Source organism: Pavona decussata, unplaced genomic scaffold, assembly GCF_977016875.1.
Source record: "Pavona decussata unplaced genomic scaffold, jaPavDecu1.1 SCAFFOLD_254, whole genome shotgun sequence".
Lineage (NCBI taxonomy): Eukaryota > Metazoa > Cnidaria > Anthozoa > Scleractinia > Agariciidae > Pavona > Pavona decussata.
In genome coordinates, this window is record NW_028145657.1 from 2,547,945 (window position 1) to 2,563,815 (window position 15,871).

General features: G+C 39.1%; 1 protein-coding gene across 2 annotated transcripts in view; it reads left to right on the plus strand.

Annotated features, from left to right (window-relative positions):
• Positions 1-11,668, plus strand: part of LOC146456571 (solute carrier family 15 member 4-like) — a 41,518-nt gene extending 29,850 nt beyond the window's left edge. Inside the window, exons 1-5 of one of the 2 annotated variants that reach the window (XM_085093073.1) lie at positions 535-779; positions 4,916-5,227; positions 6,646-7,304; positions 8,309-8,696; positions 10,814-11,668. In XM_085093073.1, coding sequence (XP_084949199.1) covers positions 4,939-5,227; positions 6,646-7,304; positions 8,309-8,696; positions 10,814-11,160 — 1,683 coding nt within the window. In that variant the 5' untranslated portion in view covers positions 535-779; positions 4,916-4,938 and the 3' untranslated portion in view covers positions 11,161-11,668. Of the gene's footprint in view, positions 1-534; positions 780-4,915; positions 5,228-6,645; positions 7,305-8,308; positions 8,697-10,813 lie in introns of those variants that run through there. The other variant, XM_085093074.1, reaches the window with a different exon arrangement.
• Positions 11,669-15,871: the final 4,203 nt, after the last annotated feature.

Here is a 15,871-nt window from a genome sequence, read left to right on the forward strand (position 1 = left end):
ACTGCCTTGCAATTAGCTATTTGTCGCTTTCTGAATTTTCTGTTTAAACATAGTGATGTCATAACGAAGTCAGGGGTAGTTTGTTAAACTTGAACTTTGTGCTAGTTGCCGTATGATTCCTTATGCTTACGATAAATTTACTTGGCAATCACCGTGATGTCTTGTGATAGGTTGTGACAATAATTGTGACATCCTGAACTGGCTCGCATCAGCTGAATGCCGAACTCCTTCCAGAAGCAAGTGAAATGGCAAACTATTCCAAAATACTTAGTTTACATTCAATTATTTTTACTTTTACCTCACAGCTAAGCTAAATTGCACTAACCTTCAATCTAAACGTCCTTTTCGGAAATGCTCCCCGGGCAAAAGGAAAAGAGTGTATTTCATCTTCAAGTACGTCACGGTTTAACTGTCATGCGACCAGCACAAGTCTGACAAGTTATTCGGTTACAATTTTTTCCCGTTTCCGTTTTATGCAATACGTCTATGCAGAAATTTCGTTGTGGAAAATTAAATTTTATTCCAGAGGTAATTTTACACATATATAACAACAGAGGAAACTTTTAGTTCAGGTTAAAAGAAAATTGATAAAGGGGGAATTCTGTAACAACCATTAGCTACTCACACCGCAACTGCGGCGTGACTCATATGATTACCGCCAAAAATCCAAGTTCCATACCGCAGAAGGTGGGATCATTGTAAGACCACTTCTTGCCTACACACACGTCCGTGCCGAAGACAAAGCTGTTCCATACGGTTTTGACCTGCGTTTATTGAAGGTAAGCCGAGGTAATCATGGTAGGAAAGAAAATGTATCAAGTACTTTTGAAGGAAAAAAATCATCTTTTTGACAAGACCATAGTAACTATGACAAAACCCAATTTAAAAATATCAGCGCTCCATTAAGGTTAGTTGATCGGCAAAAATGGCTGCTAGAATTTCCTCGGATACGATTTTTGCGATTTTCGTTGACTTTATATCTGCCAAAACGAGAAAGTCCAAAGCTGTACGTCGGGGCAAAAAAATTTTAACAAGAAGTCGGTTAAATTCACCTCCAAAATTGTTTTAACTGAGATATTTGTAAGGATTACATAATAGTCCCTTTATGATGTATACATGTATATAAAGGAATCAGAACTTCAAAATATCCTGCCGGATGAGGGAAAGAGACTGAAGGGAAAACAAATAGGATTTTCGTTTCTTCTTCCTGTCTTTTTAATAAGATCGTGCGATGGGAAACTATGCATTTCATTGGGATGGCTTGCACCTCAAGTCAAAGAGAAAAGAGAAATAATAACTGATTAAATATATAAATATGTGCTCGTGGCTTCACTCGTGATCACAATGGGTTTTTTTATTATTTTGTTTTTCTTACAGCTATCAAACGGCATTACCATCTTTCTCATATATGAAAGAGACACAGCCGGCCCGTCATGACTACATTGTACATTGTAATTCAAGTAATAAAGCACTGGTTTCAGTTTTGATGTTCGGGTATCAGTTTACATGAACTCTCTCTAAGGCGGACACCTCTCTAAAGCGGACAGTAAATCTGGTACCGAGGGTGTCCGCCTTAGAGAGAGTTGACTGTACTGCCTGAATGCGCATACCGTATAACATTCACTGAATTGAAGAAAATAACTTCTAGTAAATGAGTCGCTAAATACGCGCCACAACAAGTCTTGAACAATTTGAAAAAGTATAATTGTATACGTGAGTGATGAAAAGGTGCTACTAAAAATAGCATTTCAGAGCCTCCACTGAGATTTCAAAATGTGTCGGCGGAGGAGCATGCGCCCAGACCTCTCTGGAGGCTCATGCCTCCAAAGCTTGCAACATTTGCCTCCTCTCTGCTGAGCGCCTGGCTACGGTCCTGAATAAAATGGTGGTTTCTCTATGTTGAAAAGCTCCCACTCATAAGCCATAAAAGTATATATTACAATCTAACAAAAAATATGCAAAATATCTCAATGTAAGAATGTTATTCCAACTGAAATTCTGAAGCGGAATATGATGGGAGATTTCTCTTCACAAAAAGTTTGCACTCATCAGACATGAAAATATTACAAGCTAGAAAAACGAGTAAAATATTATCTCAATGCAACAATATTATTCCAACTGAAACACTGGAGGGGAATATTATAGGAGGTTTCTCTAAACGAAAAGCTTACACTCATCGGACATGAAAATATTAAAAAAACTTTTGAATGCAGAGGTCCACACAACGCAGGAATTAAACTTGCTGGTAATTTTGCCAGATCTCTCTTGTGAAAGACCTCGTGTCAGGCGTCCCTTGAACGTGAAATACAAAACTGAATGCAAGGCTGGCACTACGGCAAAGGGCAGATTTATTAGAGGCCAATATTTCGACTAATAGAATTAGTCTTCCTCAGGGCCAGAGCTATACTGAAGGAAAATATAGCAACGGCTCCTTAAATTAAAGTTTGAAAAATACATGGAGAGAAATGATTGGCTAATACATGATATGAAGACAGCGTACTTGTAAATATGAGATAACAAAAATATACTAACGGCTCCTAAAATTAAAGTTTGAAAAAATACATGGAAAAAATGATTGGCTAAAACATGACATGAAGTCAGCGTACTTGTAAATATGAGATAACAAAAATATAGAAGTGTATAATCAAGATTCAGCGTTCGTTTTTCCTGTTAATGCCTTCTGAAGATACATTTTCCTTCTATAAATTAGAAAAGCCTCACGTGCCTTACGGCGGGAGGCATTGATGGTGGGTTGTAGTTTGAGAGGGATGAGTCGCATGTCCGCAGAAGAGTGACCTGGTAAGTTGAAGTGTGTAGGGACTGCTGCTGTAGAGTTGGCGTGATGTGGGTTGTTTGTCGCTTGCCTGTGTTCTGTGAACCTTTCACGGATCGAGCGTTTTGTTTTCCCTATATATTGTTTTTTACATTTTTGTATTTTCATGAAAATATTACAGTAGGAACTCTCTTAAGCGGCCATCCTCCATCAAGCGGCCACTTTCCAAAGTCCCGAATTATTTGTCAGTTAAGTGCTGTATTCGATACCTCTATTCAAGGGCCACCTCTATTAAGCGGCCGCAGCCACCTTTTTCCTGTTGAAAGTTTAGTATTTATTGGGGTGATTCATTTTTGAAGTGTAACCTCTTTATATTTTTGCTCTAACAAGCAAGCCATTCAGAGATTTTCCTTTTTTAAAGGAAATTAGTGGTGGCTCTTTGAAGATTTCTCGAAGGAAAGGCTGCTTTTGTGTTAAGTGCTACCTTCCCATTAAAACATGTTTGAGGCTGGGCACTGATAGTTGATATTTTGTCACGAAAGGCAATAATTGTTTGATGTGGGGGGGGGGGGGGTGGGGGGGTGTCATTGCCGATGACCTTTCTGTAAATTTGACATCTGATAAAATTTTTTCATTCAGATTATTTGGGTAGCCTCTAGTAAGGAGTCTTAATTTAAATTTTTTTAGGTATTTTCCTGAAACGTTGTTTTTGAAGAGTTTGTTCATGGGAGTCTTAGCGCCTCGCCGTAACCAAATCCTTTTTTGACTCCTGGTGGGTGGCTAGAGGGAAAATGTGTGTATTGGTGTATTGAAAGTTTTAATTTCAGTCAGCTCGAAATGTGTTTTAATATCCAGTATGGAATGATGATGGAATCGATCGCCTTTATATACAACTGTATCCAGAAATGTAGTCTCAGCATTTGAGATTTCAGCCGTAAATTTTATTGTTGGATGACATGAGTTTGATTGTTCGATCAACCGTTCTATATCGTGCTTACCAGTGTCCCACAGAGAAAAGATATCGTCAATGTAACGTTTCCAAACTGTAGGTTTAACGAGGCTTTGGCCAGCAATTTGTGTTTCAATGCCGGCCATAAAAATGTTTGCAAAAGCATTGGCCATTTTTTTGCCCATGGCTGTGCCATGGATTTGGAGGTCGTTCTTTCCATTGAAGTGGAAAAATTTTTCTTTTAGATTGAGTGTTGGCATTTCTTCACACAATGTTGATGCACAAAAGGCGTAAGAAACTTGATGTTTTGTTACATTGATTTGCATACTAAAAAATACTGTACTTATCGAAGTCCTACATGCTCTCTTTGTTGGAGCTAGAACTTTGCACGGACTTGAAATGCGCAAAAACAGAGCACTTAATGTTTTCTTTCAATGATTTTTGCATTTATCTTCACATATGTTCACTTTTCGTCAATCCTTTTGCTATACACTGTATAGAGGCAATAAATTTACGTAGATTACATTGCTACCCAATATATATTGTAGAGCTATTAAGCGGCCAGTTTTCAAAGTCCCTAGGGTGGCCGCTTAATAGAGATCCGATTGTACAAGCTAGAAAAATATGCAAAATATCTCAATGTAAAAATATTATTCCAACTGAAACTTTGAAAACGGAAAAATCTCATTCATGAAACAACGCTCTAATCGTTCAGTATAAAATATTATGTCCGAGTCCCCTTACCGTTGTAGCTCTGTACAGGTGTTAACGTGGTGTTGGCGATATATTACATACATGAGATTATCCACGACCCGGCAAGGATACATCTACCGGGACCCACGGGGGAGGGGAGGGTACTCAACAAAGTTTTATAAAGGGAGCCTCCACCCCGAGGTTCAAACTTTATATACCATCTGTGGGCCATTTTGAGGGAAAAGGTAACCCGTTTCACACACCCCCAATAGACACAATGCATCTCTTTTCCGGTGAGTCTGCTCAAGATATTTTGAAAGACCTGCTAAGGACCTAAATGACAAAGGTTTCCTACCTTTCCATACTTCAACTCTCGACATCCCTACCCCTTTTTATACCTACAGACTGAAAAAGGTACCTCTTTCGGGAGTAGCGTCTCCGTATAGTCCATCATAGGGAGCGCCCAAATGGCGATTAACTATGTGTTTAATCCCTTGTAGAAAAAGCTGTTTTATTTGGAAACATGGTATCGGCAGAAATAAATGAAGATGAGCAATCTTTACTACTCTCAGATAAAAGGGCTAATGATCATGGTTCAATTACTTTGGTGGCCAGCACTACCTCTTCTTTAAGGGATGCGGAGCACTTCACAGGACGTAGACAGAAGCTCCTGGTTGTCCTGTGCATTCTTGTCACAGAGATATGCGAGCGTCTCGCATTCTATGGATTGACGGCAAATTTAGTGCTACTTTGCAGAGATCACTTACATCTTTCCGCGCCGTGGCCATCAACCATAAGTCTGGTATTCACTGGTAAGTACATCAATTCAATTAGGCCATTGCCGAGTTACTGTGAACCTCATTATGAAAGCGAGGCTATGTCCATAGTTTTTATGATGAAAATTAGTTTTCATTCATATGCAAAGAAAACTACATGTACTTTTCATACAAAAAGCTTTGCACTTAGCCTCACTCTCATATAAATAAGGTTCACAGCAACTCGAAAGTGGCCTATTATATCTGAACTCAGCTATGTTTAAATGCTATGCGAACCTAAACTTTTATATTAAACCAATGTTTACCAACAAATCCAAAAGGTAGCAAAAATTTGCATTGAGCTGTTGGACGAGGTTCGAACTTCAGTTTATTACTTCAAAATTCACAAAATTCAGTGTAAGGCTGTATATCTTAATCATCTAATATTTGTTTGCTGGTGTCATCTATCTTTATCGATCATTTTAAGATGGCTGCAACTGGTTTCCAGTTCTTATACTTTTGACGGATCAATACTACTACTCTTCACTAGTTGATACGATAATAATTGTATCAAAGAAATTCGTTATTATTCACGAGTAAGTCACAGTGATTTTGCGACATGGGAGGGATTAGAGCAAATTTTTCGAAACTTTAATTTAAGGTATAGCTCTTCTTTTTTTAAACTTTGCCAACACTGTATCTGAACATTCTGATGACAGTTCCATGATATTACTATAAAACCTGTGGTCACCGAGCTCATATTTTAGTACAACCACCCGTTTTGAGAAGGTTATACTGTCGCGAAAATAGCCATGAACTGTTTGCCAATAATTATTAAAGCATTTCTTTGAGACCATCATGATTGTTAATTGTATCAACTGATCAGGGTCAGTCAACTGTTTAAGTGTGCGAAGTGCTGGAACCTTCTATGAGCCACCTTAAATGAATCGCTTCATTTAAGATCATCCTTTCTTTTTAATCATCACAACAGTTCGAATGGGGGGAGGAAATTTGAAAGTAGTAAGCACGCTAACCTAACACACAAGTGGTGCACTCTTGACTTTTGAAAAGCCGTTTTCGAACCTATCAAATGTTGTTCTTTTAAAAAAACCTTATTGTACCGAGCCGTGGAGGCAGAATCGGTCCAAATGTTGTATCCTGTGTTTCCAGATTATCTTGTGCTCTGTTCGGAGGCTTCTTAGTTAAAAATTCAAGGGAAACGAATTTAATTCCCTAAATTTACTATAGCTGTTGTTAATAAAGGCTTAGAAAAATTGGTCTAGAATCACAATCTGAATATCAAGAGACTGACAATCTGTCAAATTTTCAATTTCTTTCTTCCAGAAGATTTTACGAGGTTGGGAAGCATGACAATTAATTCAGGCTGGAAAAAATCTTAAAATAAAAATTTCCAACAAACCTCGTAGGATTTTTCAATAGACTCTATTCTAAATTAAACTTTTTTATTCCTTCAGGAACATGTTACCTTACCCCTTTGTTTGGCGGATGGCTTGCTGACGCTTACGTTGGTCGCTATAATGCCATCTTTGGCAGCTTATTAGTATACATTATTGGTACGTTACTCATGCTTCCCATTTCCACGAGTGATGTCGAATATAACAAGGCAAGCAGGCTGGTGTACTTTGCGATTGCCCTTGTAACGATCGCATTTGGAACTGGTGGAATAAAAGCCAATGTGTCGCCGTTTGGAGCTGATCAGGTTAAACAGGAAGCAAGAGCTATCCAGACATTCTTTAACTGGTTTTACTTTTTCACTAACCTCGGATCACTACTAGCATTAACAGTAATTGTATGGGTACAACAAATGTACAGTCTATATTATGGTTACGTCATCACTGCTGTCTCAATACTCCTTACTGTCATCATCTTTACGTCTGCTCGTAACAAGTACTTGAATAAACCACCAGGAGGAAGTCAACTGACCGAAACTGCGAGGATAATTTATGAAGCTGTGAAAAATCGCCGCACCCCCAATGTACTGACATGGTTAGATAAAGCGAAGAGAAGTTTTGGAGGAAAGTTTACTGAAGCACAGGTTGAAGATGTCAAGGCATTTCTAAGAGTTTTCCCAGTGTTTCTTTTGTTCATTGTGTTCTGGATAATCTGCTCGCAAGTATGTCCGCTATTTCTACTGAGAATTCACTCCGTTCAAATGGATAAATGTATACAGTGGTCAATTTTTTTTTTATCGGACACCGAGAGTATGTATGTATAAGAACACATTGCTCTGTGCAAAGTGTGAATAGGCCATTTTAAAGCTGTATGCTCGCTGACCTGGCCTTGGACTGGAAGCGAGGCTGGGGGTGGCCTTGTCTTGATACAAACCTCGCTGCTTTTCAGATGTAAATATGAACTAGTTAGCATAAGAACAGCATGATCTACATATCAAAAGAAGTGAGGTTTGTATCAAAACAAGGTCACCCCCAGCCTCGTTTCCAATCCAAGGCCAGGTCGCTAAGCACACAACTGTAAAATGGCCTATTGTGAACGATGCGACCCGATGAAATTATGGGGCGATCTAATTACGCCCATATTTCTTGTTCGTGCTAATATTTTTTAACAAGAAGAATGCAAATAAGCTGATAGGTAAAAGGCTAGATCTAGAACGCTGTTAGCTCTTATCTCTGAATCGAGTGCCAGTGCAATGCGCCTCTCCCGTGTTCTCATTAGCTACTCAAACTCGTAATAGTATTTACCCTTCTCGTCCCGTGGAATCATACAAGTTATTACAAGCTTCCTGTACTTTTGCCTCCAAGCATTGTCCTGCATGTCGCGCGCGAGATTTTTGGGCAATTTGTCATTGGCTACATTGGTGCTGGCTATCTACTTGTTTGGTATCTGCCTCCTAGTTTCCTATAGTGCGAATAATTTCATTATTAGGCCATTTCCGAGTTGCTTTGAACCTCATTATGAAAACAAAACTAATTTTCATATGAAAAGCTTGCATGCACTTAGCCTCTCGCTTTCATATTACAAAACTATGATCCATTCAAACTTCTTGTTTGTTCTTTGAACTCAAAAAATTGTGTTGGTAATAGCTTTAGCGTTTGTATCGTGTCGAATAAGTACGTCTTTTGGACATTGTTGTAACATTAACACTGTATTCTACCCCGACAGATGCAGACCATATTCGTGATTCAAGCTACCTTCATGAGACTGGAATTTCCCGGTTTCACTGTCCCAGCTGCATCCCTGACTGTTTTTAACGTCATCGCTGTACTTGTGTTCATTCCTATCATGGACCACATTGTATACCCTCTTCTTCAACGCTTCGGCATCAGTTTCACTGCGCTACGCAGGATTGGTGTAGGATTGCTTCTGGCCGCAGCATCTGTGGTGGTAGCGGGCTTGGTTGAAATAAAGCGAAGGCGTGTATGGGAACATGGGCATTTTTATGACCAGGTTGTTTTCGGCGAACATCGCAATGCATCGAGTCTAAATATCTTTTGGCAAGTCCCGCAGTTTATGTTGATTGGAGCAAGCGAGGTGCTATGTGCTATCACAGGTACTTCCTCTAATTCTTGTAATTATATGTTATTAGCACCCTTACGGGGAAAATAAGGGAGGTTTATTATCTCAGTAAATTCATTACCAGGTCCTTACCATAAAACAAGATGGATGATATAAACTTCCAGCGATCTACCTGGACATTTTTTCACGTGGCTTGTAGTCACAATTTGAAGTCACGAGACGGGCCCGTAGCTAGGCTCAGACAACTGAGGGGGCTCAGCAAAATGGTTAAACAAAACTACCCCCCGTCACCCTCCCAAAAAACAAACTGATTAGGGAGTTTAAGATGCAGCGAGAACATAAAAAAAAAAACAGAAAAAAAAGGAGATTTAGTAAGTAAAACAATTACTTTGCACCTGCATCACACTTTTTGTTACATCTTTTTTGTCGTTTCTTTTAAGTGGATTACCATGTGAAGTTTCCTAATCTCACGTTTGAAGGAGGACGTAAACAAACGACGACAAATTTTTCTTTCTCTTTTAAAATTTGGCTTTAACCAGGCAGTAAAAATCCGACTGTGGGAGAAGTTTTTTCTCTGGCTCTTGTGAGGACTTATTTGTGTGTCTTTAGACGACGCGCGAACACTAAATTGTTATACACTAAGGAGGTCTAAGGACATTTGTATTGCTATAAACGAGCGGATGCCTTAGGGGCTGTTTACATGGAGGGAGGAAGATCCTAGCACTAGGAAGATCCGAGAAGGCGAAACAACTTTTCGTTTGTTTTACATACAGAAATTTCGGCCGAAGTGGTTACCAAGTGAAGAAGGTAAAGAAGAATAACTGTCGGCCCTTAGCGCCCTGCTGCCGCCATGTTTGTTGTTTTTGTCCATAGTACTAGGATCTTCCGAACGAAAGTAGTTTACATGGTGCTAGGATCTTCCTAGTCCTAAGATCTTCTTATCTCTCAGCTAGAAAGTTCCTATCTCTAGGAGGATCCTAGCGCCAGGGCCAAGTGCAACTTATTGCATGTAAACTGAATAGAGAAAACATATGGCGCTAGGATGATTCGCCTTCTAGGATCTTCCTAGAGCTAGGATCTTTCTCCCTCCATGTAAACAGCCCCTTAGAAAACAAGTAAGTTCAGTTTCAACAGCTTTTAGGGCTTAAGATTGGTTGATTTCCATCCATTTTGGTTCTTATTTCCGATTCACAAGGTAGGAGTACCTTTGTTGTTGTTGTTGTTGTTGTTGTTGTATATAAAAACAAACTGTTAGCGAAGGAAACTGAAAGGTAGTAAACACATTTTTAAAGGGCTGTGAAAAGGCATTTGCAGCGTCAGAGTTTAAGACTGATTGCTGCACATTAATTTGATTTAATTATTTATTTTTTGTCAAACTGTTTTGTAACTTCCAAAAAAAAAAATTCTGGGGGGCTCAAGCCCCCCCTGCCCCTCCCCCTGCTACGGGCCTGCGAGACAAAACTACAGTGAGAGAGACTCTGTGAGCGAGTCGAAAGCTCCTGCGTCTATAAAAAGATACATTACTGTATTCAGTTTTTATTAATATTAAAAAATCAGTAAACAACATCTTTAGCGTGATTATGTCTAGCTGATTACTTTGAAATGGTCTTATTGAAAATTTCAGAGCTTTTCTTGACCCCCCGGAAGTAACGAGACCCAAAGGCTAAAGGTTTCGAGGGTCGCTGCTATCAGAACTTTACTGTAACGGCCTCTCAACCGTTTAGGGAATGCGTTACGTAACTAGACACATCACCTATTATGACGTCTTTTCATACGGGACTGTTAAAGCTCCACGTGAAGCTGAGACGTCGCTGAACGTCTTGACTAGGTTCGAGCTTCGCTCGAAGCGACAGTATTAATTTCTCACGCAACCCGTGCAGATTAGAAGCCTTTCAGTCTTTGACGGTCTTGTATGCGGTTCAACAGTAGGACTAGCTCAAGCTGTACGTATGTTTCTTACTTTTCTGCCTTTCGGTGATCGCCTGATCTCAGCTAGTGACTTAAAACAAAAAGAGCCGATACAGATTATGTTAGACTTTTGGCTTTTGTAATCGTCGTTTCCGCGCGCCCTTCTTTGAAAGAAAAGCGGTCGCCACATTTACGGTAGTTAAATTAAATATAATTATCATTTGGTTTGTTCCTATCTTTCAGGGCTGGAGTTTGCATATTCTCAGTCTCCCAAAAGGATGAAGGGAGTCGTGATGGGCTGCTTTTTGATCACAAGTGGCCTGGGACACTACCTCACCAGTCTTCTTGTTATTATAGTTAGGTCGGCAAGCAACGGGGTTTGGTGTCCGAGCAAGAATCCCAACGAAGGAAAACTAGAATACTTCTTTTTCTTGTTAGCTGCACTAATGATGGTTAATTTTGCTATTTTTCTATTTGTTGCTTCCTGGTATAAGTATAAGACAAACGAAAGAAGCAAGAAAGCCGACGCCAAGGCTGACCTCTGGGTGGATGGAGGCACACCAAATAATCCTGAGAGTGAATGCAATTGAAACATTTAATCATCTTCCTAGCTCCTTGATATACTGGGGATTTATAATTGTTTATTATAACCTCTACCGAGGTTTCACAGCAATTTTTGGCCTCGTAGTTTTAACTTCACGGAATCACTTTCAATTCAATTTACAGAAAGAAAGCGGTCTCTTACGATCGTGTCTAAAAGTACACACGAGTGACCACGATTGAGAATGCCTCAATTAATTATACTGACGACATCAGGACGTCATTTTTATAAAATAGTCACAGCAAATTGACCTTCCATTCCATTCCGTTCCGTTCCGGGAGCGGATTGGGGGAGGGTATAACTTTACCGCCTCCCGTTACATTTAATTCTGCCCTCCTCCTCTTTTTTGTGGACTTTTGCGAATTTCGGGACTGAAAAATATTAAGAAAAAATGATTTGCTTAGATTTGTTTAACATGGGAAAGTTCCTTTAATATATATTTACACTCAATTATTCCTTTTTCTGAACATCTTTTTGCTCTTTCCTTCCATCGGACCTTGAAAGTGTTGGGGGGGGGGGGGAGGGGTCAGGGCGCGGCAACCCAGGAGAACCAGGGGTGCGAAAGTGTTGGGGAGGCGGAAAAGAAGGAGGTGGAAAGCAAGAATCTCAAGGTGGCAGGAGGGGCAGAAGTATTAAAAATTATACAACATTGAACAAGGAAGCATAGTCAACAAAAAAGGGGGCATGGACAAATTTATATCCCTCCCAGCATCTACTCCCTCCCCTCCCTCGGAAATGGCTTAAGTGTCGAATTTACCTATTTAAGTCTCCAGAAAACAGTCCATTTGAGTTTTAAATAGTGACTATTTTATAAAAGTGACGTCATTATGACGTCCGTATAATATTCTGATGCATTCTCTCTCGTGGTCACTCGTGGGCATTCAAGGGTCATTCGTGGTCACTCGTGTGTACTTTTAGACACGATCGTCTCTTACAGTCAATCTAAGTCACGCGTGACCACTATTTTTGAAATTTGAACGTTTTTTAAATTTACATGTCAGTTTTGAACATCGCCACGAGATTTCAGAGTTCCTGTAAAAAATACCCTAGTTTATTGACGGTATAAAGCTATGAATTTTTCTTTACATTAATGATTACAGCATTCAAAAATAACAATCCTTTTCCATGTGTTTTGATTTTTTTTTCAGTTAAAACGTCTTTTTGGACAGATTTCTCAAGATTCCATTCACCGAATGCGGGACATTACTAAAAGGAATTGGAATGTTTATTTCAATCTCGGAAAAAAACTGCATGGTCACGCATGACGCAGACTGACTTTAAAGAGTCTTGAGAGGTAGTTTTACGGCAATAAAGTTTCAGTAAGGCCCCGTTTATATGGAGAAAAGTTGTTCCGGGTAGAAGGGTCACTCGCATACCCAAGCTACCCCGCTGGGAGAGCCAACTTTTGCTAATCTCGTACCCAGATCTCCCACGGTCAGGCCGTGCTGAATGGCCGCCGGCTCATAACTGTGACGTTTTCGCTTTCGAGGGTGCTCTTCGGAACGTTCTACGGTCCAGAAGAGATCAAAACTAGAAACTTAAACCAAAACGAAAAAGGCACTATGAGAGATTGCAATCAACAAGCGTGGTAAATCACTTTTTTACTAAGATTAGTTCCTACCCTTTGTGACCATCCTTTTAATGAAAACTGTTCCGAGAACAAATCCATCGTAATTGTGCTTTCTCCACTCAAGATCAACGTGCTTATCGACGATCAATTAAAAAGACTTAACTCAACGGGAGTAAGCTGTACCAGTTTTCACCTTAGATGGTAACTGTATTGAAGATACTGTAATTTACAGGCAGGGAAATGTCACATCATTTTTGTGCACCCCAAGGTAATGTAACAGTTAGCAACAGACAATGAAGAGAGTTCTTGTTATCGAAGCTTTATCAGCAAAATTTTGTGGCCGTTGTTGTAGATGAGGCACAATAGAGTTGCTGATTGGCATCTTGCTGTTAAAATTCGCATTGGAAAGTCAAATGGTTCATGTCATATTTTCATTTGCAAAGTTTCAGAAATTGTGGTCTACCAGTGATACGTAAAAATTATTTCTTGTCTTTGCAGTCTCTTCAGCTGATTTGGCCACATGCACAAATTTTCCTTCTTCCATAAGTTAATGGTTTAAATTTCCAAACCAAATGGATTGTGTAAATGCGGCAGGTTTCTTTTACAGGCCAAAGGACACAACTTCAGGTCACTGTAATAATATAATTTTATATGAACCAGCTAAACAGGGCCTCCTAGCCCTAACACCATGCTACAATCTTGGTTATATTAAGCAGCAAACCAGAAAGACCTGTCCGTGTAAATAGTAGGCGCCCAATTATGTCCAACATTAAATGCCGACTATACCCTTGCTGTTTAAAATGTTTTTTTTTTTTCTCAAATGTGGAAGTTTGAATTTCTTTTGGGAAATTTGGGATCTGAAGAATGTTTTGGTTACTTGCAACATATGAGCAAACACAGCAAGAGCCCATGAGTTTCCCCATTAGATTTTTATTTGGTAGTGATGAGCTTTCCACTTCAGTGGTTCTTAATTCACCTTTATCACATAACGTATTTTAACACTTGAAAATTTTTCACCTGAAATTTATGTTCAGTTTAGGGGACATGCCCCCTCAACTGCTTCTTTGATGGCAAGTTAATAAAGGTTATAATTTTACACATAGGAGTCCACAGTCTCGAAATTAGAACGACATAATACACAAGTCTGCTAATATTTGACTCTTGATATGAAGAACAAAGGTTATTATCTGCATTTGATTTGCAAGGCACAATGAGCTGCTTAAATAATCATTTTTGTACCGAGCATTGTAATTTGTACACGCATGGAGGACGATACACTAAGAATACAAGGTTCTAAATGTCCAAAGCAGCTATCTTGGTGCTTGGACACTCACCTCTGATGGGATCCTCGATTTCGGCAAAAAAATAATAATAGGAAGGTGTGAAGGTCTTTTGGGCTCATAAAAGTAGCAAATTGGAGATAAATAGAAAACAAACAAAAAAAATATTTCCACTATTTGTTCTGTGCATGTCTGTGTGTTCAAATGTCACCCATTTCTGCAGCAGAACAGCTTTCACAGTGAGCTGATCTTCAGTAACTATGAATTCCTAAGTATTCATAACCATGGCCTTCCATAGCCAGGAAACAAAATTTAATCAAACTGTGAGACACAAACCCACTGCAGAAAAGTGGTGGGGGAAAAAAACTTTGAAAACGGTGTCTGTCTTGGATGAAAATTCCTTGTTGATGCCAATTCCTTGAGCAAAGAAATTTTCTTGTATTGATATTTGCACCCATGTCAAGTCCTAAATTACCTTAATATTAACACCAGCAACAAAATTATGTTCAAGGACTTTTCACACAAGTACATAAAAAATATCAGAACAGTGAACCTTGAACCTTTAAGCCCCAGCAGTGATCAGTATCAAATTTCTGCTAATAATAACAACATCCCAGTGAATGACTCCGGTTTTTTCTTAACTACTTGCATCTTTGTTCAGGGGGCACAACTTCAGAGTACAGCAAACTAGGAACACTCCTCAGTATTCCCTACAGCTAAGATTGTTGTTTTGACAACAACAGCAACAGAAAAACAACCAAACAACAATCATACAAAGTTTGAATATGAAAGATTTATGGACTACTACAAAGGCCCTCCTATCTTAACACAAAGTAATATTGACCAGTTTGATTAAATATTTTCGCCCATAGCAGTGAACTTATTACCACTAATGTTAAAAATTAAGCCTGTTTGTTATTTACTCATCATTAGTACTGTGTGGAGTTGGGTGTGCCTTTTTGGATGGAAAGCTTGGCCGGGATCACCAATTCTACCTCATTGCGACTCCCCAAATTCCTCAAAGTGGACTTTTGGCTCAGACTCATTCTCTACAGACTGACAATGAATATTATTTGCCACAATGGCTTTGGGAATGGGGTTTGATTCTCCTTGTGTTGGAAGGATTATAATTTATTCATTTTGGTCTTCCCCACACTATGGAAAGTTTTTTCCAAGAAAGTGGAAGAGATGGGAAGCCTGTTACATCAAAACTTTACTTAAACAACAATGGCATTGGTGCAAATATTGAAGAAATGCAACCCATTATGGCATATTAGGGTAAATACCCCAGAAATCTGTGCAGGGGGAAATTTTTGCTTAACCACATTGGTTTTGACTTTCATGAGAAAAGCAGCTGTTGTGACATCTGTTGAAATGACTGTCCAAGCTTTAAATTATGTGTTGAGCTGTGTCCAGATGTTTGAGCCCTTGAGGATATTCACATCACCGATAGGAACTTTAGGAACTTGCTTCTCCCTGGAAATCAGGTGGAAGAAATTAAGGCATATTAACAAGAATAAATTCTCAGCCTCGGATATTGCATTTCTAGAGTTCTGATTGGTTCACTAAATCTCGGTTATCAGCTCATATACCGTGGTTTGACCTTATATGGAAAACGAAAGCCCCAGGTGTCGCTAAGCTAATTTTTTTTTTCGGCGGGAAGCAAAAGTTTCTTCGGAAAAATGTAGAAAAAAAAAAGGAAAAGAAAGAAATACCAAACAATGCCATCTCAGTATAACAACAATAAAAGCCACAAAGTTCGGTATGACACTATTTAATGGTACGTATCTCTGAAGTTTCCTTTAAAATCTTCAAAATTGCAAGATTTTACGATTTCTTAGATCACATAA